The sequence below is a fragment of the Lampris incognitus genome, chromosome 15 (genome assembly GCF_029633865.1).
Source record: "Lampris incognitus isolate fLamInc1 chromosome 15, fLamInc1.hap2, whole genome shotgun sequence".
In the NCBI taxonomy this organism is placed as follows: domain Eukaryota; kingdom Metazoa; phylum Chordata; class Actinopteri; order Lampriformes; family Lampridae; genus Lampris; species Lampris incognitus.
In genome coordinates, this window is record NC_079225.1 from 6,604,584 (window position 1) to 6,628,953 (window position 24,370).

Genomic DNA, 24,370 nt, shown 5'->3' on the forward strand with positions numbered 1-24,370 from the left:
CATGTCAGTATTTATGACGTGTGTTGGTGGCATCATGTCAGTATTTATGATGTGTGTTGGTGGCGTCATGTCAGTATTTATGATGCATGTTGGTCGCATCATGTCAGTATTTATGATGCATGTTGGTCGCATCATGTCAGTATTTATGACGTGTGTTGGTGGCATCATGTCAGTATTTATGACGTGTGTTGGTGGCATCATGTCAGTATTTATGACGTGTGTTGGTGGCATCATGTCAGTATTTATGACGTGTGTTGGTGGCATCATGTCAGTATTTATGACGTGTGTTGGTGGCATCATGTCAGTATTTATGACGTGTTGGTGGCGTCATGTCAGTATTTATGACGTGTGTTGGTGTGTGTCATGTCAGTATTTATGATGTGTGTTGGTGGCATCATGTCAGTATTTATGACGTGTGTTGGTGGCATCATGTCAGTATTTATGATGCATGTTGGTCGCATCATGTCAGTATTTATGACGTGTGTTGGTCGCATCATGTCAGTATTTATGATGCATGTTGGTCGCATCATGTCAGTATTTATGACGTGCGTTGGTGGCATCATGTCAGTATTTATGACGTGTTGGTGGCATCATGTCAGTATTTATGACGTGTTGGTGGCGTCATGTCAGTATTTATGACGTGTGTTGGTGTGTGTCATGTCAGTATTTATGACGTGTGTTGGTGGCATCATGTCAGTATTTATGACGTGTGTTGGTGGCGTCATGTCAGTATTTATGATGTGTGTTGGTGGCATCATGTCAGTATTTATGACGTGTGTTGGTGGCATCATGTCAGTATTTATGATGCATGTTGGTCGCATCATGTCAGTATTTATGACGTGTGTTGGTGGCATCATGTCAGTATTTATGACGTGTGTTGGTGGCATCATGTCAGTATTTATGACGTGTGTTGGTGGCGTCATGTCAGTATTTATGATGTGTGTTGGTGGCATCATGTCAGTATTTATGACGTGTTGGTGGCGTCATGTCAGTATTTATGACGTGTGTTGGTGTGTGTCATGTCAGTATTTATGATGTGTGTTGGTGGCATCATGTCTGTATTTATGACGTGTGTTGGTGGCGTCATGTCAGTATTTATGATGTGTGTTGGTGGCATCATGTCAGTATTTATGATGTGTGTTGGTGGCATCATGTCAGTATTTATGACGTGTGTTGGTGGCATCATGTCAGTATTTATGACGTGTGTTGGTGGCATCATGTCAGTATTTATGACGTGTGTTGGTGGCATCATGTCAGTATTTATGACGTGTGTTGGTGGCATCATGTCAGTATTTATGACGTGTGTTGGTGGCGTCATGTCAGTATTTATGACGTGTGTTGGTGGCATCATGTCAGTATTTATGATGTGTGTTGGTGGCATCATGTCAGTATTTATGATGTGTGTTGGTGGCATCAAGTCAGTATTTATGACGTGTTGGTGGCGTCATGTCAGTATTTATGACGTGTGTTGGTGTGTGTCATGTCAGTATTTATGACGTGTGTTGGTGGCATCATGTCAGTATTTATGACGTGTTGGTGGCATCATGTCAGTATTTATGACGTGTGTTGGTGGCATCATGTCAGTATTTATGACGTGTGTTGGTGGCATCATGTCAGTATTTATGACGTGTGTTGGTGGCGTCATGTCAGTATTTATGATGTGTGTTGGTCGCATCATGTCAGTATTTATGACGTGTGTTGGTGGCATCATGTCAGTATTTATGACGTGTGTTGGTGGCATCATGTCAGTATTTATGACGTGTGTTGGTGGCATCATGTCAGTATTTATGACGTGTGTTGGTGGCATCATGTCAGTATTTATGATGTGTGTTGGTGGCATCATGTCTGTATTTATGACGTGTGTTGGTGGCATCATGTCAGTATTTATGATGTGTGTTGGTGGCATCATGTCAGTATTTATGACGTGTTGGTGGCATCATGTCAGTATTTATGACGTGTGTTGGTGGCATCATGTCAGTATTTATGATGTGTGTTGGTGGCATCATGTCAGTATTTATGATGCATGTTGGTCGCATCATGTCAGTATTTATGATGTGTGTTGGTGGCATCATGTCAGTATTTATGATGTGTGTTGGTGGCATCATGTCAGTATTTATGACGTGTGTTGGTGGCATCATGTCAGTATTTATGACGTGTGTTGGTGGCATCATGTCAGTATTTATGACGTGTGTTGGTGTGTGTCATGTCAGTATTTATGACGTGTGTTGGTGTGTGTCATGTCAGTATTTATGACGTGTGTTGGTGTGTGTCATGTCAGTATTTATGACGTGTGTTGGTGTGTGTCATGTCAGTATTTATGACGTGTGTTGGTGGCATCATGTCAGTATTTATGACGTGTTGGTGGCATCATGTCAGTATTTATGATGTGTGTTGGTGGCATCATGTCAGTATTTATGACGTGTGTTGGTGGCATCATGTCAGTATTTATGACGTGTGTTGGTGGCATCATGTCAGTATTTATGACGTGTGTTGGTGTGTGTCATGTCAGTATTTATGACGTGTGTTGGTGTGTGTCATGTCAGTATTTATGACGTGTGTTGGTGTGTGTCATGTCAGTATTTATGACGTGTGTTGGTGTGTGTCATGTCAGTATTTATGACGTGTGTTGGTGGCATCATGTCAGTATTTATGACGTGTTGGTGGCATCATGTCAGTATTTATGACGTGTGTTGGTGGCATCATGTCAGTATTTATGACGTGTGTTGGTGGCATCATGTCAGTATTTATGACGTGTGTTGGTGGCATCATGTCAGTATTTATGACGTGTGTTGGTGGCATCATGTCAGTATTTATGACGTGTGTTGGTGGCATCATGTCAGTATTTATGATGTGTGTTGGTCGCATCATGTCAGTATTTATGACGTGTGTTGGTCGCATCATGTCAGTATTTATGATGCATGTTGGTCGCATCATGTCAGTATTTATGACGTGTGTTGGTGGCATCATGTCAGTATTTATGACGTGTTGGTGGCATCATGTCAGTATTTATGACGTGTTGGTGGCGTCATGTCAGTATTTATGACGTGTGTTGGTGTGTGTCATGTCAGTATTTATGACGTGTGTTGGTGTGTGTCATGTCAGTATTTATGACGTGTGTTGGTGGCATCATGTCAGTATTTATGACGTGTGTTGGTGGCGTCATGTCAGTATTTATGATGTGTGTTGGTGGCATCATGTCAGTATTTATGACGTGTGTTGGTGGCATCATGTCAGTATTTATGATGCATGTTGGTCGCATCATGTCAGTATTTATGACGTGTGTTGGTGGCATCATGTCAGTATTTATGACGTGTGTTGGTGGCATCATGTCAGTATTTATGACGTGTGTTGGTGGCATCATGTCAGTATTTATGACGTGTGTTGGTGGCATCATGTCAGTATTTATGACGTGTGTTGGTGGCATCATGTCAGTATTTATGACGTGTTGGTGGCGTCATGTCAGTATTTATGACGTGTGTTGGTGTGTGTCATGTCAGTATTTATGATGTGTGTTGGTGGCATCATGTCAGTATTTATGACGTGTGTTGGTGGCATCATGTCAGTATTTATGATGCATGTTGGTCGCATCATGTCAGTATTTATGACGTGTGTTGGTCGCATCATGTCAGTATTTATGATGCATGTTGGTCGCATCATGTCAGTATTTATGACGTGTGTTGGTGGCATCATGTCAGTATTTATGACGTGTGTTGGTGGCGTCATGTCAGTATTTATGACGTGTGTTGGTGGCATCATGTCAGTATTTATGACGTGTTGGTGGCGTCATGTCAGTATTTATGACGTGTGTTGGTGTGTGTCATGTCAGTATTTATGACGTGTGTTGGTGTGTGTCATGTCAGTATTTATGACGTGTGTTGGTGGCATCATGTCAGTATTTATGACGTGTGTTGGTGGCGTCATGTCAGTATTTATGATGTGTGTTGGTGGCATCATGTCAGTATTTATGACGTGTGTTGGTGGCATCATGTCAGTATTTATGATGCATGTTGGTCGCATCATGTCAGTATTTATGACGTGTGTTGGTGGCATCATGTCAGTATTTATGACGTGTGTTGGTGGCATCATGTCAGTATTTATGACGTGTGTTGGTGGCATCATGTCAGTATTTATGATGTGTGTTGGTCGCATCATGTCAGTATTTATGACGTGTGTTGGTCGCATCATGTCAGTATTTATGATGCATGTTGGTCGCATCATGTCAGTATTTATGACGTGTGTTGGTGGCATCATGTCAGTATTTATGACGTGTTGGTGGCATCATGTCAGTATTTATGACGTGTTGGTGGCGTCATGTCAGTATTTATGACGTGTGTTGGTGTGTGTCATGTCAGTATTTATGACGTGTGTTGGTGTGTGTCATGTCAGTATTTATGACGTGTGTTGGTGGCATCATGTCAGTATTTATGACGTGTGTTGGTGGCGTCATGTCAGTATTTATGATGTGTGTTGGTGGCATCATGTCAGTATTTATGACGTGTGTTGGTGGCATCATGTCAGTATTTATGATGTGTGTTGGTGGCGTCATGTCAGTATTTATGATGCATGTTGGTCGCATCATGTCAGTATTTATGATGCATGTTGGTCGCATCATGTCAGTATTTATGACGTGTGTTGGTGGCATCATGTCAGTATTTATGACGTGTGTTGGTGGCATCATGTCAGTATTTATGACGTGTGTTGGTGGCATCATGTCAGTATTTATGACGTGTGTTGGTGGCATCATGTCAGTATTTATGACGTGTGTTGGTGGCATCATGTCAGTATTTATGACGTGTTGGTGGCGTCATGTCAGTATTTATGACGTGTGTTGGTGTGTGTCATGTCAGTATTTATGACGTGTGTTGGTGGCGTCATGTCAGTATTTATGACGTGTGTTGGTGGCATCATGTCAGTATTTATGACGTGTTGGTGGCGTCATGTCAGTATTTATGACGTGTGTTGGTGTGTGTCATGTCAGTATTTATGACGTGTGTTGGTGTGTGTCATGTCAGTATTTATGACGTGTGTTGGTGGCATCATGTCAGTATTTATGACGTGTGTTGGTGGCGTCATGTCAGTATTTATGATGTGTGTTGGTGGCATCATGTCAGTATTTATGACGTGTGTTGGTGGCATCATGTCAGTATTTATGATGCATGTTGGTCGCATCATGTCAGTATTTATGACGTGTGTTGGTGGCATCATGTCAGTATTTATGACGTGTGTTGGTGGCATCATGTCAGTATTTATGACGTGTGTTGGTGGCATCATGTCAGTATTTATGATGTGTGTTGGTCGCATCATGTCAGTATTTATGACGTGTGTTGGTCGCATCATGTCAGTATTTATGATGCATGTTGGTCGCATCATGTCAGTATTTATGACGTGTGTTGGTGGCATCATGTCAGTATTTATGACGTGTTGGTGGCATCATGTCAGTATTTATGACGTGTTGGTGGCGTCATGTCAGTATTTATGACGTGTGTTGGTGTGTGTCATGTCAGTATTTATGACGTGTGTTGGTGTGTGTCATGTCAGTATTTATGACGTGTGTTGGTGGCATCATGTCAGTATTTATGACGTGTGTTGGTGGCGTCATGTCAGTATTTATGATGTGTGTTGGTGGCATCATGTCAGTATTTATGACGTGTGTTGGTGGCATCATGTCAGTATTTATGATGTGTGTTGGTGGCGTCATGTCAGTATTTATGATGCATGTTGGTCGCATCATGTCAGTATTTATGATGCATGTTGGTCGCATCATGTCAGTATTTATGACGTGTGTTGGTGGCATCATGTCAGTATTTATGACGTGTGTTGGTGGCATCATGTCAGTATTTATGACGTGTGTTGGTGGCATCATGTCAGTATTTATGACGTGTGTTGGTGGCATCATGTCAGTATTTATGACGTGTGTTGGTGGCATCATGTCAGTATTTATGACGTGTTGGTGGCGTCATGTCAGTATTTATGACGTGTGTTGGTGTGTGTCATGTCAGTATTTATGATGTGTGTTGGTGGCATCATGTCAGTATTTATGACGTGTGTTGGTGGCATCATGTCAGTATTTATGATGCATGTTGGTCGCATCATGTCAGTATTTATGACGTGTGTTGGTCGCATCATGTCAGTATTTATGATGCATGTTGGTCGCATCATGTCAGTATTTATGACGTGTGTTGGTGGCATCATGTCAGTATTTATGACGTGTTGGTGGCATCATGTCAGTATTTATGACGTGTTGGTGGCGTCATGTCAGTATTTATGACGTGTGTTGGTGTGTGTCATGTCAGTATTTATGACGTGTGTTGGTGGCATCATGTCAGTATTTATGACGTGTGTTGGTGGCGTCATGTCAGTATTTATGATGTGTGTTGGTGGCATCATGTCAGTATTTATGACGTGTGTTGGTGGCATCATGTCAGTATTTATGATGCATGTTGGTCGCATCATGTCAGTATTTATGACGTGTGTTGGTGGCATCATGTCAGTATTTATGACGTGTGTTGGTGGCATCATGTCAGTATTTATGACGTGTGTTGGTGGCGTCATGTCAGTATTTATGATGTGTGTTGGTGGCATCATGTCAGTATTTATGACGTGTTGGTGGCATCATGTCAGTATTTATGATGTGTGTTGGTGGCGTCATGTCAGTATTTATGACGTGTGTTGGTGTGTGTCATGTCAGTATTTATGATGTGTGTTGGTGGCATCATGTCTGTATTTATGACGTGTGTTGGTGGCGTCATGTCAGTATTTATGATGTGTGTTGGTGGCATCATGTCAGTATTTATGATGTGTGTTGGTGGCATCATGTCAGTATTTATGACGTGTGTTGGTGGCATCATGTCAGTATTTATGACGTGTGTTGGTGGCATCATGTCAGTATTTATGACGTGTGTTGGTGGCATCATGTCAGTATTTATGACGTGTGTTGGTGGCATCATGTCAGTATTTATGACGTGTGTTGGTGGCATCATGTCAGTATTTATGACGTGTGTTGGTGGCATCATGTCAGTATTTATGACGTGTGTTGGTGTGTGTCATGTCAGTATTTATGACGTGTGTTGGTGTGTGTCATGTCAGTATTTATGACGTGTGTTGGTGGCATCATGTCAGTATTTATGACGTGTGTTGGTGGCATCATGTCAGTATTTATGACGTGTGTTGGTGGCGTCATGTCAGTATTTATGACGTGTGTTGGTGGCATCATGTCAGTATTTATGATGTGTGTTGGTGGCATCATGTCAGTATTTATGATGTGTGTTGGTGGCATCAAGTCAGTATTTATGACGTGTTGGTGGCGTCATGTCAGTATTTATGACGTGTGTTGGTGTGTGTCATGTCAGTATTTATGACGTGTGTTGGTGGCATCATGTCAGTATTTATGACGTGTTGGTGGCATCATGTCAGTATTTATGACGTGTGTTGGTGGCATCATGTCAGTATTTATGACGTGTGTTGGTGGCATCATGTCAGTATTTATGACGTGTGTTGGTGGCGTCATGTCAGTATTTATGATGTGTGTTGGTCGCATCATGTCAGTATTTATGACGTGTGTTGGTGGCATCATGTCAGTATTTATGACGTGTGTTGGTGGCATCATGTCAGTATTTATGACGTGTGTTGGTGGCATCATGTCAGTATTTATGACGTGTGTTGGTGGCATCATGTCAGTATTTATGATGTGTGTTGGTGGCATCATGTCTGTATTTATGACGTGTGTTGGTGGCATCATGTCAGTATTTATGATGTGTGTTGGTGGCATCATGTCAGTATTTATGACGTGTTGGTGGCATCATGTCAGTATTTATGACGTGTGTTGGTGGCATCATGTCAGTATTTATGATGTGTGTTGGTGGCATCATGTCAGTATTTATGATGCATGTTGGTCGCATCATGTCAGTATTTATGATGTGTGTTGGTGGCATCATGTCAGTATTTATGATGTGTGTTGGTGGCATCATGTCAGTATTTATGACGTGTGTTGGTGGCATCATGTCAGTATTTATGACGTGTGTTGGTGGCATCATGTCAGTATTTATGACGTGTGTTGGTGTGTGTCATGTCAGTATTTATGACGTGTGTTGGTGTGTGTCATGTCAGTATTTATGACGTGTGTTGGTGTGTGTCATGTCAGTATTTATGACGTGTGTTGGTGTGTGTCATGTCAGTATTTATGACGTGTGTTGGTGGCATCATGTCAGTATTTATGACGTGTTGGTGGCATCATGTCAGTATTTATGATGTGTGTTGGTGGCATCATGTCAGTATTTATGACGTGTGTTGGTGGCATCATGTCAGTATTTATGACGTGTGTTGGTGGCATCATGTCAGTATTTATGACGTGTGTTGGTGTGTGTCATGTCAGTATTTATGACGTGTGTTGGTGTGTGTCATGTCAGTATTTATGACGTGTGTTGGTGTGTGTCATGTCAGTATTTATGACGTGTGTTGGTGTGTGTCATGTCAGTATTTATGACGTGTGTTGGTGGCATCATGTCAGTATTTATGACGTGTTGGTGGCATCATGTCAGTATTTATGACGTGTGTTGGTGGCATCATGTCAGTATTTATGACGTGTGTTGGTGGCATCATGTCAGTATTTATGACGTGTGTTGGTGGCATCATGTCAGTATTTATGACGTGTGTTGGTGGCATCATGTCAGTATTTATGACGTGTGTTGGTGGCATCATGTCAGTATTTATGATGTGTGTTGGTCGCATCATGTCAGTATTTATGACGTGTGTTGGTCGCATCATGTCAGTATTTATGATGCATGTTGGTCGCATCATGTCAGTATTTATGACGTGTGTTGGTGGCATCATGTCAGTATTTATGACGTGTTGGTGGCATCATGTCAGTATTTATGACGTGTTGGTGGCGTCATGTCAGTATTTATGACGTGTGTTGGTGTGTGTCATGTCAGTATTTATGACGTGTGTTGGTGTGTGTCATGTCAGTATTTATGACGTGTGTTGGTGGCATCATGTCAGTATTTATGACGTGTGTTGGTGGCGTCATGTCAGTATTTATGATGTGTGTTGGTGGCATCATGTCAGTATTTATGACGTGTGTTGGTGGCATCATGTCAGTATTTATGATGCATGTTGGTCGCATCATGTCAGTATTTATGACGTGTGTTGGTGGCATCATGTCAGTATTTATGACGTGTGTTGGTGGCATCATGTCAGTATTTATGACGTGTGTTGGTGGCATCATGTCAGTATTTATGACGTGTGTTGGTGGCATCATGTCAGTATTTATGACGTGTGTTGGTGGCATCATGTCAGTATTTATGACGTGTTGGTGGCGTCATGTCAGTATTTATGACGTGTGTTGGTGTGTGTCATGTCAGTATTTATGATGTGTGTTGGTGGCATCATGTCAGTATTTATGACGTGTGTTGGTGGCATCATGTCAGTATTTATGATGCATGTTGGTCGCATCATGTCAGTATTTATGACGTGTGTTGGTCGCATCATGTCAGTATTTATGATGCATGTTGGTCGCATCATGTCAGTATTTATGACGTGTGTTGGTGGCATCATGTCAGTATTTATGACGTGTTGGTGGCATCATGTCAGTATTTATGACGTGTTGGTGGCGTCATGTCAGTATTTATGACGTGTGTTGGTGTGTGTCATGTCAGTATTTATGACGTGTGTTGGTGTGTGTCATGTCAGTATTTATGACGTGTGTTGGTGGCATCATGTCAGTATTTATGACGTGTGTTGGTGGCGTCATGTCAGTATTTATGATGTGTGTTGGTGGCATCATGTCAGTATTTATGACGTGTGTTGGTGGCATCATGTCAGTATTTATGATGCATGTTGGTCGCATCATGTCAGTATTTATGACGTGTGTTGGTGGCATCATGTCAGTATTTATGACGTGTGTTGGTGGCATCATGTCAGTATTTATGACGTGTGTTGGTGGCGTCATGTCAGTATTTATGATGTGTGTTGGTGGCATCATGTCAGTATTTATGACGTGTTGGTGGCGTCATGTCAGTATTTATGACGTGTGTTGGTGTGTGTCATGTCAGTATTTATGATGTGTGTTGGTGGCATCATGTCAGTATTTATGACGTGTGTTGGTGGCATCATGTCAGTATTTATGATGTGTGTTGGTGGCATCATGTCAGTATTTATGACGTGTGTTGGTGGCATCATGTCAGTATTTATGACGTGTTGGTGGCATCATGTCAGTATTTATGATGTGTGTTGGTGGCATCATGTCAGTATTTATGATGTGTGTTGGTGGCATCATGTCAGTATTTATGACGTGTTGGTGGCATCATGTCAGTATTTATGATGTGTGTTGGTGGCATCATGTCAGTATTTATGACGTGTTGGTGGCATCATGTCAGTATTTATGACGTGTGTTGGTCGCATCATGTCAGTATTTATGACGTGTGTTGGTCGCATCATGTCAGTATTTATGATGCATGTTGGTCGCATCATGTCAGTATTTATGACGTGTGTTGGTGGCATCATGTCAGTATTTATGACGTGTGTTGGTGGCATCATGTCAGTATTTATGATGTGTGTTGGTGGCATCATGTCAGTATTTATGACGTGTTGGTGGCATCATGTCAGTATTTATGACGTGTGTTGGTGGCATCATGTCAGTATTTATGATGTGTGTTGGTGGCATCATGTCAGTATTTATGACGTGTGTTGGTGGCATCATGTCAGTATTTATGACGTGTGTTGGTGGCATCATGTCAGTATTTATGACGTGTGTTGGTGGCATCATGTCAGTATTTATGATGTGTGTTGGTGGCGTCATGTCAGTATTTATGACGTGTGTTGGTGTGTGTCATGTCAGTATTTATGACGTGTGTTGGTGGCATCATGTCAGTATTTATGACGTGTGTTGGTGGTGTCATGTCAGTATTTATGACGTGTGTTGGTGGCGTCATGTCAGTATTTATGACGTGTGTTGGTGGTGTCATGTCAGTATTTATGACGTGTGTTGGTGGCATCATGTCAGTATTTATGACGTGTGTTGGTGTGTGTCATGTCAGTATTTATGACGTGTGTTGGTGTGTGTCATGTCAGTATTTATGACGTGTGTTGGTGGCATCATGTCAGTATTTATGACGTGTGTTGGTGGCATCATGTCAGTATTTATGATGTGTGTTGGTGGCATCATGTCAGTATTTATGATGTGTGTTGGTGGCATCATGTCAGTATTTATGATGTGTGTTGGTCACATCATGTCAGTATTTATGATGTGTGTTGGTGGTGTCATGTCAGTATTTATGACGTGTGTTGGTGGCATCATGTCAGTATTTATGACGTGTGTTGGTGGCATCATGTCAGTATTTATGATGTGTGTTGGTGGCATCATGTCAGTATTTATGATGTGTGTTGGTGGCATCATGTCAGTATTTATGACGTGTGTTGGTGGTGTCATGTCAGTATTTATGACGTGTGTTGGTGGCATCATGTCAGTATTTATGATGTGTGTTGGTGGCATCATGTCAGTATTTATGATGTGTGTTGGTGGCATCATGTCAGTATTTATGACGTGTGTTGGTGGTGTCATGTCAGTATTTATGACGTGTGTTGGTGGCATCATGTCAGTATTTATGATGTGTGTTGGTGGCATCATGTCAGTATTTATGACGTGTGTTGGTGGCATCATGTCAGTATTTATGATGTGTGTTGGTCGCATCATGTCAGTATTTATGACGTGTGTTGGTCGCATCAATTCCTGTGTGAAGTTCGTTGCTCTGTCCTAGAAACACACTAGCGCCCTCCAGTGCAGACAAATAGTCTAAACTTGATGTGTGATTATTGCCAACATGTGTGGTTACGGACGCCGTTACAGATGCACCATGACTAACACCGACGCGCTGCAGTATTTACAGATGTTGGACAGCGGCCTTTTTAAATTGTTTGAAAAATAGTATTAAAGTTGTTAATATGTTAATTTTTGTGTCAGTTGTTTCCTAACAGACATACTGACAAATGTAATGCATTAATATCTCAGTTGGGAGTTTATCTTGACACATCATAGAGTTTAAACACCATGGGCGTCATTTTGACTGCCCATGGTCGTTTGACTTGCCGGGCATTAAGCACAGCTCGCATGAAAAAGATGACGACAATTTCCTTCAGTGACATGTAAAGTTGCATGATGTGTCACGTTTGTCTTGTTTGCTATCTGGCAGACGTTTAAGCCCAGGTTCCCATGTAGCGCTTCACCCCTGGTAAACGCTACAGGACTACAGAACCAGGTTTCCATGTAGCGCTTCACCTCTGCTAAACGCTGCAGTACTACAGGACCAGGTTTCCATGTAGAGCTAACCTCTGGTAAACACTACAGGACTACAGGACCAGGCTTCCATGTAGCGCTTCACCCCTGGTAAACGCTACAGGACTACAGAACCAGGCTTCCATGTAGCGCTTCACCCCTGGTAAACGCTACAGGACAACAGGACCAGGCTTCCATGTAGCGCTTCACCCCTGGTAAACGCTACAGGACTACAGGACCAGGCTTCCATGTAGCGCTTCACCCCTGGTAAACGCTACAGGACTACAGAACCAGGTTTCCATGTAGCGCTTCACCCCTGGTAAACACTACAGGACTACAGGACCAGGTTTCCATGTAGCGCTTCACCCCTGGTAAACGCTACAGGACTACAGAACCAGGCTTCCATGTAGCGCTTCACCTCTGCTAAACGCTTCAGGACTACAGAACCAGGTTTCCATGTAGCGCTTCACCCCTGGTAAACGCTACAGGACTACAGGACCAGGCTTCCATGTAGCGCTTCACCCCTGGTAAACGCTACAGGACTACAGAACCAGGTTTCCATGTAGCGCTTCACCCCTGGTAAACGCTACAGGACAACAGGACCAGGCTTCCATGTAGCACTTCACCTCTGGTAAACACTACAGGACTACAGGACCAGGCTTCCATGTAGCGCTTCACCCCTGGTAAACGCTACAGGACTACAGAACCAGGTTTCCATGTAGCGCTTCACCCCTGGTAAACGCTACAGGACTACAGGACCAGGCTTCCATGTAGCGCTTCACCCCTGGTAAACGCTACAGGACTACAGAACCAGGTTTCCATGTAGCGCTTCACCTCTGCTAAACGCTGCAGTACTACAGGACCAGGTTTCCATGTAGCACTAGCCTCTGGTAAACGCTACAGGACAACAGGACCAGGTTTCCATGTAGCGCTTCACCTCTGGTAAACGCTGCAGGACTACAGGACCAGGTTCCCATGTAGCGCTTCACCTCTGGTAAACGCTGCAGGACTACAGGACCAGGTTTCCATGTAGCGCTTCACCTCTGGTAAACGCTGCAGGACTACAGGACCAAGTTCCCATGTAGCGCTTCACCTCTGGTAAATGCTACAGGACTACAGGACCAGGTTTCCATGTAGCACTAACCTCTGCTAAACGCTGCAGGACTACAGGACCAGGTTTCCATGTAGCACTAACCTCTGGTAAACGCTGCAGGACTACAGGACCAGGTTTCCATGTAGCGCTAACCTCTGGTAAACGCTACAGGACTATAGGACCAGGCGTCCATGTAGCGTTTCACCTCTGGTAAATGCTGCAGGACTACAGGACCAGGTTTCCATGTAGCACTAACCTCTGGAAAACGCTACATGACTACAGGACCAGGTTTCCATGTAGCACTAACCTCTGGTAAACGCTACAGGACTACAGGACCAGGCGTCCATGTAGCGCTTCACCTCTGGTAAACGCTGCAGGACTACAGGACCAGGTTTCCATGTAGCGCTTCACCTCTGGTAAATGCTGCAGGACTACAGGACCAGGTTTCCATGTAGCGCTTCACCTCTGGTAAACGCTACAGGACCACAGGACCAGGTTTCCATGTAGCACTAACCTCTGGTAAACGCTGCAGGACTACAGGACCAGGTTTCCATGTAGCGCTTCACCTCTGCTAAACGCTGCAGTACTACAGGACAAGGTTTCCATGCAGCACTTCACCTCTGGTAAACGCTACAGCACTACAGGACCAGGTTTCCATGCAGCGCTTCACCTCTGGTAAACGCTACAGGACTACAGGACCAGGTTTCCATGCAGCGCTTCACCTCTGGTAAACGCTAGCTGCTAAACGCTGCAGTACTACAGGACAAGGTTTCCATGCAGCGCTTCACCTCTGGTAAACGCTACAGCACTACAGGACCAGGTTTCCATGCAGCGCTTCACCTCTGGTAAACGCTAGAGGACTACAGGACCAGGCGTCCATGTAGCGCTTCACCTCTGGTAAACGCTACAGGACTACAGGACCAGGTTTCCATGTAGCGCTTCACCTCTGGTAAACGCTACAGGACTACACGGCCAGGCGCTGCAGGACTACAGGACCAGGTTTCCATGTAGCACTAACCTCTGGTAAACGCAGCAGGACTACAGGACCAGGTTTCCATGTAGCACTTCACCTCTGGTAAACGCTACAGGACTACAGGGCCAGGCGCTACAGGACTACAGGACCAGGTTTCCATGTAGCACTAACCTCTGGTAAACGCTGCAGGACTACAGGGCCAAGTTTCCATGTAGCATTAACCTCTGGTAAACGCTGCAGGACTACAGGGCCAGGTTTCCATGTAGCACTAACCTCTGGTAAACGCTACAGGACTACAGGACCAGGCGTCCATGTAGCGCTATCCTCTGGTAAATGCTACAGGACTACAGGACCAGGTTTCCATGTAGCACTAACCTCTGGTAAACGCTACAGGACTACAGGACCAGGTTTCCATGTAGCACTAACCTCTGGTAAACACTACAGGACTACAGGACCAGGTTTCCATGTAGCGCCTCACCTCTGGTAAACACTACAGGACTACAGCACCAGGTTTCCATGTAGCACTAACCTCTGGTAAACGCTACAGGACTACAGGACCAGGTTTCCATGTAGCACTAACCTCTGGTAAACGCTGCAGGACTACAGGACCAGGTTTCCATGTAGCACTAACCTCTGGTAAACGCTGCAGGACTACAGGCCCAGGTTTCAATGTAGCGCTTCACCTCTGGTAAACGCTACAGGACTACAGGACCAGGTTTCCATGTAGCACTAACCCCTGGTAAACGCTGCAGGACTACAGGACCAGGTTTCCATGTAGCGCTTCACCTCTGGTAAACGCTGCAGGACTACAGGACCAGGTTTCAATGTAGCGCTTCACCTCTGGTAAACACTGCAGGACTACAGGGCCAGGTTTCCATGTAGCACTAACCTCTGGTAAACGCTGCAGGACTACAGGGCCAGGTTTCCATGTAGCACTAACCTCTGGTAAACGCTGCAGGACTACAGGACCAGGTTTCCATGTAGCACTAACCTCTGGTAAACGCTGCAGGACTACAGGACCAGGTTTCCATGTAGCACTAACCTCTGGTAAACGCAGCAGGACTACAGGACCAGGTTTCCATGTAGCACTTCACCTCTGGTAAACGCTACAGGACTACAGGACCAGGTTTCCATGTAGCACTAACCTCTGGTAAACGCTACAGGACTACAGGACCAGGTTTCCATGTAGCACTAACCTCTGGTAAACGCTGCAGGACTACAGGACCAGGTTTCCATGTAGCACTAACCTCTGGTAAATGCTACAGGACTAAAGGACCAGGTTTCCATGTAGCACTAACCTCTGGTAAACGCTGCAGCACTACAGGACCAGGTTCCCATGTTGTACTAACCTCTGGTAAACGCAGCAGGACTACAGGACCAGGTTTCCATGTAGCACTTCACCTCTGGTAAACGCTACAGGACTACAGGACCAGGTTTCCATGTAGCGCTTCACCTCTGGTAAACGCTACAGGGATGAAAGGACCAGGTTTCCATGTAGCACTAACCTCTGGTAAACGCTGCAGGACTACAGGACCAGGTTCCCATGTTGCACTAACCTCTGGTAAACACTGCAGGACTACAGGACCAGGTTCCCATGTTGCACTAACCTCTGGTAAACGCAGCAGGACTACAGGACCAGGTTCCCATGTTGCACTAACCTCTGGTAAACGCAGCAGGACTACATGACCAGGTTTCCATGTAGCACTAACCTCTGGTAAACGCTACAGGACTACAGGGCCAGGCGTCCATGTAGCGCTAACCTCTGGTAAACGCTACAGGACTACAGGACCAGGTTTCCATGTAGCACTAACCTCTGGTAAACGCTGCAGGACTACAGGACCAGGTTGCCATGTTGCACTAACCTCTGGTAAACGCAGCAGGACTACAGGACCAGGTTTCCATGTAGCACTAACCTCTGGTAAACGCTACAGGACTACAGGGCCAGGCGTCCATGTAGCGCTAACCTCTGGTAAACGCTACAGGACTACAGGACCAGGTTTCCATGTAGCACTAACCTCTGGTAAATGCTACAGGACTACAGGACCAGGTTTCCATGTAGCGCTTCACCTCTGGTAAACGCTACAGGACTACAGGACCAGGTTTCCATGTAGCGCTTCACCTGTGGTAAACGCTACAGGACTAAAGGACCAGGTTTCCATGTAGCATTAACCTCTGGTAAATGCTGCAGGACTACAGGACCAGGTTTCCATGTAGCACTAACCTCTGGTAAACGCTGCAGGACTACAGGCCCAGGTTTCAATGTAGCGCTTCACCTCTGGTAAACGCTACAGGACTAAAGGACCAGGTTTCCATGTAGCACTAACCTCTGGTAAACGCTGCAGGACTACAGGACCAGGTTTCCATGTAGCGCTTCACCTCTGGTAAATGCTGCAGGACTACAGGACCAGGTTTCCATGTAGCGTTTTACCTCTGGTAAACACTGCAGGACTACAGTGCCAGGTTTCCATGTAGCGCTTCACCTCTTGTAAACGCTACAGGACTACAGGACCAGGTTTCCATGTAGCACTTCACCTCTGGTAAACGCTGCAGGACTACAGGGCCAGGTTTCCATGTAGCACTAACCTCTGGTAAACGCTACAGGACTACAGGACCAGGTTTCCATGTAGGGCTTCACCTCTGGTAAACTCTACAGGACTAAAGGACCAGGTTTCCGTGTAGCACTAACCTCTGGTAAACGCTGCAGGACTACAGGACCAGGTTTCCATGTAGCACTAACCTCTGGTAAATGCAGCAGGACTACAGGACCAGGTTTCCATGTAGCACTTCACCTCTGGTAAACACTGCAGGACTACAGGACCAGGTTTCTATGTAGCGCTTCACCTCTGGTAAACGCTGCAGGACTACAGGACCAGGTTTCCATGTAGCACTAACCTCTGGTAATCGCTGCAGGACTACAGGACAGGTTTCCATGAAGCGCTAACCTCTGGTAAACGCTGCAGGACAGGTTTCCATGTAGCACTAACCTCTGGTAAACGCTACAGGACTACAGGACCAGGTTTCCATGTAGCGCTTAACCTCTGGTAAACGCTGCAGGACTACAGGACCGGTTTCCATGTAGCGCTTAACCTCTGGTAAACGCTGCAGGACTACACGACCGGTTTCCATGTAGCGCTTAACCTCTGGTAAACGCTGCAGAACCAAAGGAAAAACTGAAGAAACTGCACTAGTCCCTTCATGTGTCAAGTGCATCAGGAGTATTATGAAATGTGATAGTTAAAAAACATTCAAACACCACTTTTCTGACGTCTACAAGAGGCCACGCTGTGGAGCAGTTACATGTTAGGAGCTAGTGCTGCACACCTGACTTGTGTGTTTCTGACATCTACAAGAGGCCACGCTGTGGAGCAGTGACATGTTAGGAACTAGTGCTGCACACCTGACTTGTGTGTTTCTGACATCTACAAGAGGCCACGCTGTGGAGCAGTGACATGTGAGGAACTAGTGCTGCACACCTGTCTTGTGTGAATGGTAAAAACCTGTGATTATAATCTGCTATGAATGCTTAAAACCTATGAATGCTTAAAACCTATGAATGCTTAAAACCTTGAAACCTGTATTACAAATTCTAACCTACTGGTTGCTGCCTTCCTCTTCTCCAGGTTTTCCCAGTGCAGGTGACTGAGCCAGCCTGCACGAGAAGAGCTGGAAAGGAGCAGAGGGCAGGAACCTCTGCTTTGTTGGCAGCAGCCTTTATTTTGTTTGTCTTCATTGCACATTATTTTTCTGTTTCACAGGTGATCCTGTTGACTTGTGTGGCTTTAGTACTGACGAGGTTGCCTCCACTATATTCTGGTATTTTAGTACTGATGAGGTTGTTTCCACTCTTTTCTGGTATTTTAGTACTGATTAGGTTGTTTCCACTATACTCTGGTATTTTAGCACCGATTGGGTTGTTTCCACTCTATTCTAGTACTTTAGTACTGATTAGGTTGTTTCCACTATATTCTGGTATTTTAGTACTGATTAGGTTGTTTCCACTATATTCTGGTATTTTAGTACTGATTGTGTTGTTTCCACTATATTCTGGTATTTTAGTACTGATTAGGTTGTTTCCACTATACTCTGGTATTTTAGCACCGATTGGGTTGTTTCCACTCTATTCTAGTACTTTAGTACTGATTAGGTTGTTTCCACTATATTCTGGTATTTTAGTACTGATTAGGTTGTTTCCACTATATATTGTGGTAATTTAGATGGCAAACCTGGGTCCGGTGGCACGATGCATGGTTGGCCCACATGTTCCCTATTTTATATTTATTTTGGCTGGGCTGCTCTTGTTGGTTAAGGATTTGTTTTGGCATCACAGAAAGAAAGGTGAATCAGTCCATCTGGACACGACGTTTATTGACAGATACGTTTCATCATCACCTAAGTGACCTCTTCAGTCTCAACTGGCTGCAGGTATCCCCACCCTTATAAACAATACAGTGGTATAACGACCCAAGCCAACTATCGGTTTCTATGCAAACTGGCATGACCATTAACTAGAGTTACAATGGTCATGTGTACTATTCACAGAGAGTTGGGGAATAGTTGCAATCACGGCATTGTAAGATGGTGACAGAGGTGCTTTTAGACCCCCCCCCCCCTCCCCCGGTTCAGGGATGGTTGTTCCCTCTTCACATAGAGGGTTTCTTTGACTCCCCGTTCAAACCAGCGTTCCTCCCTATCAAGGATGTGCACATCCTCATCCTTGAAAGAGCAGCCACTGGCCTGTAGATGGTGTAGACTGTGGAGTCCTGGCCTGTAGATGGTGTAGACTGTGGAGTCCTGGCCTGTAGAAGGTGTAGACTGTGGAGTCCTGGCCTGACGTGTTATCTCTCCTGTGTTGTGCCATCCTCTTGGCCAGTGTTTGTTAGCTGTACAAGTCACAGCAATCCTCCTGGCACTTAACAGCTACACTATATTGCTGTTTGTGCCGGGGGACCTGATCCTTGGGGTGGACCAACTCCTGGTGCAGCGTGTTTTAGGGTTTGAAAGCAACTGAGACGTAGTGTTTGGAAAATGCATGTCTCAGCTTTTCCGACACTACCGCCAAATACAGAATCACCACTGGTTTACACTTAGACAGCTGTTGTCCTTCTCCTCTCGTCGATTGGCTGGTGCACTGTTTGGGTGTCCTCCTGGCTTTGACAAACGCCCAGTTAGAATAACCACACTTAACCAGGGCCTGTTTAATGCGGGATTTCTCTCCTTGTTGGTGGGGACATTGTCGGCTCAGTGGTACAGCATCCTGATGACTCCTAGTTTGTGTTACATTGGATGATGAGAGTCAAACCTTAAGTACTGATCAGTACGTGGTGATTTATGGTTAACATCAACAATCAAATGTCCCCCATCACCAACTGCAATTTCAGTGTAAGAAGGCTAACCTGTCATTTTTCACATCCTCCCTGGTGAACTTGATGTGGTGTCCACAGAGTTAATGTGGTCGGTGAAATGTGGTACGACCTGAGATTTAATTTTAAACCAGGTGTCGTCCACAAATCTGAACCAATGACTACGTGGTGTCCCTGGATAGGACATCAGAGCCTCTTTTCCACTTCCTCCATATACAAGTTGGCCACTACAGGTGAAAATGGGGAATCAGTAGCACACCCATGCCTCTGCCTATAGTACTGCTCCCTGTATGTGAAATAGGTGGACTGAAGACACAGCTTCAGGAGTAGACACACTTGGTCAGTGTTAAGGGTGGTCCTATTGCTAAGGGTGGGGATACCTGCAGTCAGGTGAGACTGAAAAGGTCACTTAGATGAGTGATGGAACGTTTCTCTCAATAAACACTGCGTCCAGAGGAACTAATTCCACTTTCTGTGATTTTGTTACCGGGATTAGTGAGCATGCATAAAGACGTTTGGACAGTTTGGTTTGTCTAGCTTGTAAATCCACCCTTCTTTTTGTCAAGTGGAAAACTTGTTGCATCACTTTATTTTACTTCTCTGCCATAAACCAGAGATAGTCTGGAGGCCCTTACAGTGTCAGACGTGTGTTGTGTGTGTGTGTGTGAAAGCAGCAGCAAATAACACATTTGCAGGTCATAAGCCCTCTCCCCTTCACTCACAGTGATGCAGTTGTCATAAGCATCCCGGACCACCTCATATTCGATCTCTTTCCAGCCCTTCAGGGACTTATCCACCAAGACTTGTGAAGTGTGGGCAAATGCTGAGGTCACCAGTGAGACCAGCTCCTCGCGGTTGTTGGCAAAGCCTGAGCCCAAGCCTCCCAGAGCAAACGCAGAGCGCACCAGGACAGGGTAGCCCAGACGCTCTGCTGCAGCAACGGCCTACACACAGGACAGAGCATGGGGACAGACAGAAGGAGGGCAAGGAGAAAAGGTCTGAAAAACACTAACTACAAAAGTAAGAATAACAAGTTGAATTCAAGTTCTGTTCTACATTTGGTCACATGGATTGACGTCTGTCTCCCTTCATCATGGTCTCATCATGGTATCATCATGGCATCATCTGGCTGGTGGTGAAATGTTGGCTAGAGAGTTCATGAGTCATGCTTCATATTTTATATTAGCAAAACGAAAAACAGATTCTTCAGTCCTCTTTAAATCATGTTAGTTTTAATTTCAGTACATTGTTTGACCAGGATCACTGCACTGTTTGTACCTGAATAAAAATGGTATATTCTAACAGGAAACCTGAATAAGATTGGTATATTCTAACAGGACACCTGAATAAAAATGGTATATTCTAACAGGACACCTGAATAAAAATGGTATATTCTAACAGGAAACCTGAATAAGAATGGTATATTCTAACAGGAAACCTGAATAAGAATGGTATATTCTAACAGGAAACCTGAATAAGAATGGTATATTCTAACAGGAAACCTGAATAAGAATGGTATACTCTAACAGGAAACCTGAATAAGAATGGTATACTCTAACAGGAAACCTGAATAAAAATTGTATATTTTAAGAGGGAACCTGAATAAAAATGGTATATTCTAACAGGACACCTGAATAAAAATGGGGTATATTCTAACAGGAAACCTGAATAAGAATGGTATATTCTAACAGGGAACCTGAATAAAAATGGTATATTCTAACGGGAAACCTGAATAAAAATGGTATATTCTAATGGGGAACCTGAATAAAAATGGTATATTCTAACAGGAAACCTGAATAAAAATGGTATATTCTAACAGGACACCTGAATAAGAATGGTATATTCTAACAGGAAACCTGAATAAAAATTGTATATTGTAAGAGGGAACCTGAATAAAAATGGTATATTCTAAAAGGACACCTGAATAAAAATGGTATATTCTAACAGGAAACCTGAATAAAAATGGGGTATATTCTAACAAACCTAAATAAAAATTGTATATTCTAACAGGGAACCTGAATAAAAATGGTATAGTCTGACAGGAAACCTGAATAAAAATGGTATATTCTAATGGGGAACCTGAATAAAAATGGTATATTCTAATGGGGAACCTGAATAAAAATGGTATATTCTAACAGGGAACCTGAATAAAAATGGTATATTCTAACGGGAAACCTGAATAAAAATGGTATATTCTAACGGGGAACCTGAATAAAAATGGTATATTCTAACAGGAAACCTGAATAAAAAAGGTATATTCTAACAGGACACCTGAATAAAAATGGTATATTCTAACAGGAAACCTGAATAAGAATGGTATACTCTAACAGGAAACCTGAATAAAAATTGTATATTGTAAGAGGGAACCTGAATAAAAATGGTATATTCTAAAAGGACACCTGAATAAAAATGGTATATTCTAACAGGGAACCTGAATAAAAATGGGGTATATTCTAACAAACCTAAATAAAAATTGTATATTCTAACAGGACACCTGAATAAAAACGGTATATTCTAACAGGACATCTGAATAAAAATGGTATAGTCTAACAGGGAACCTGAATAAAAATGGTGTAGTCTAACAGGAAACCTGAATAAAAATGGTATATTCTAATGGGGAACCTGTATAAAAATGGTATATTCTAACATAAAACCTGAATAAAAATGGGGTATATTCTAACAGGAAACCTAAATAAAAATGGGGTATATTCTAACGGGGAAACCTGAATAAAAATGGTATATTCTAATGGGAAACCTGAATAAAAATGGTAAATGCTAAAGGGAAACCTGAATAAAAATGGTATATTCTAATGGGGAACCTGAATAAAAATGGTATATTCTAACGGGGAACCTGAATAAAAATGGTAAATTCTAACAGGAAACCTGAATAAAAATGGTAAATTCTAAGAGGAAACCTGAATAAAATGGTATATTCTAACAGGAAACCTGCATAAAAATGGTATATTCTAATGGGGAACCTGAATAAAAATTGTATATTCTAACGGGGAACCTGAATAAAAATGGTAAATTCTAACAGGAAACCTGAATAAAAATGGTATATTCTAACAGGAAACCTGAATAAAAATGGGGTATATTCTAATGGGGAAACCTGAATAAAAATGGTATATTCTAACAGGAAACCTGAATAAAATGGTATATTCTAACATAAAACCTGAATAAGAATGGTATATTCTAACGGGGAACCTGCATAAAAATGGTATATTCTAACAGGAAACCTGAATAAAAATTGTATATTCTAACAGGAAACCTGAATAAAAATGGTATATTCTAACAGGAAACCTAAATAAAAATTGTATATTCTAACAGGACACCTGAATAAAAATGGTATAGTCTAACAGGACACCTAAATAAAAATTGTATATTCTAACAGGACATCTGAATAAAAATTGTATAGTCTAACAGGGAACCTGAATAAAAATGGTATATTCTAACAGGAAACCTAAATACAAATTGTATATTCTAACAGGACACCTGAATAAAAATGGTATAGTCTAACAGGACACCTAAATAAAAATTGTATATTCTAACAGGACATCTGAATAAAAATGGTATAGTCTAACAGGGAACCTGAATAAAAATGGTATATTCTAACATAAAACCAGAATAAGAATGGTATATTCTAACGGGGAACCTGAATAAAAATGGTATATTATAACGGGGAACCTGAATAAAAATGGTATATTCTAACATAAAACCTGAATAAGAATGGTATATTCTAACAGGAAACCTGAATAAAAATGGTAAATTCTAAAGGGAAACCTGAATAAAAATGGTATATTCTAATGGGGAACCTGAATAAAAATTGTATAGTCTAACAGGGAACCTGAATAAAAATGGTAAATTCTAACAGGAAACCTGAATAAAAATGGTAAATTCTAACAGGAAACCTGAATAAAACGGTATATTCTAACAGGAAACCTGAATAAAAATGGTATATTCTAACGGGGAACCTGAATAAAAATGGTATATTCTAACATAAAACCTGAATAAGAATGGTATATTCTAACAGGAAACCTGCATAAAAATGGGGTATATTCTAATGGGGAAACCTGAATAAAAATGGTATATTCTAACAGGAAACCTGAATAAAATGGTATATTCTAACATAAAACCTGAATAAGAATGGTATATTCTAACGGGGAACCTGCATAAAAATGGTATATTCTAACAGGAAACCTGAATAAAAATTGTATATTCTAACAGGGAACCTGAATAAAAATGGTATATTCTAACAGGAAACCTAAATAAAAATTGTATATTCTAACAGGACACCTGAATAAAAATGGTATAGTCTAACAGGACACCTAAATAAAAATTGTATATTCTAACAGGACATCTGAATAAAAATGGTATAGTCTAACAGGGAACCTGAATAAAAATGGTATATTCTAACATAAAACCAGAATAAGAATGGTATATTCTAACGGGGAACCTGAATAAAAATGGTATATTATAACGGGGAACCTGAATAAAAATGGTATATTCTAACATAAAACCTGAATAAGAATGGTATATTCTAACAGGAAACCTGAATAAAAATGGTAAATTCTAAAGGGAAACCTGAATAAAAATGGTATATTCTAATGGGGAACCTGAATAAAAATTGTATATTCTAACGGGGAACCTGAATAAAAATGGTAAATTCTAACAGGAAA

The 24,370-nt window shown here is 42.7% G+C and overlaps 1 protein-coding gene across 1 annotated transcript in view; it reads right to left on the reverse strand.

Annotated features, from left to right (window-relative positions):
• Window positions 1–24,370, reverse strand: part of cad (carbamoyl-phosphate synthetase 2, aspartate transcarbamylase, and dihydroorotase) — a 141,585-nt gene that overhangs the window by 64,833 nt on the left and 52,382 nt on the right. Inside the window, exon 12 of the mRNA XM_056295188.1 lies at window positions 20,417–20,638. Within this exon, the coding sequence (XP_056151163.1) occupies window positions 20,417–20,638 (222 nt within the window). The remainder of the gene's footprint in view (window positions 1–20,416; window positions 20,639–24,370) is intronic.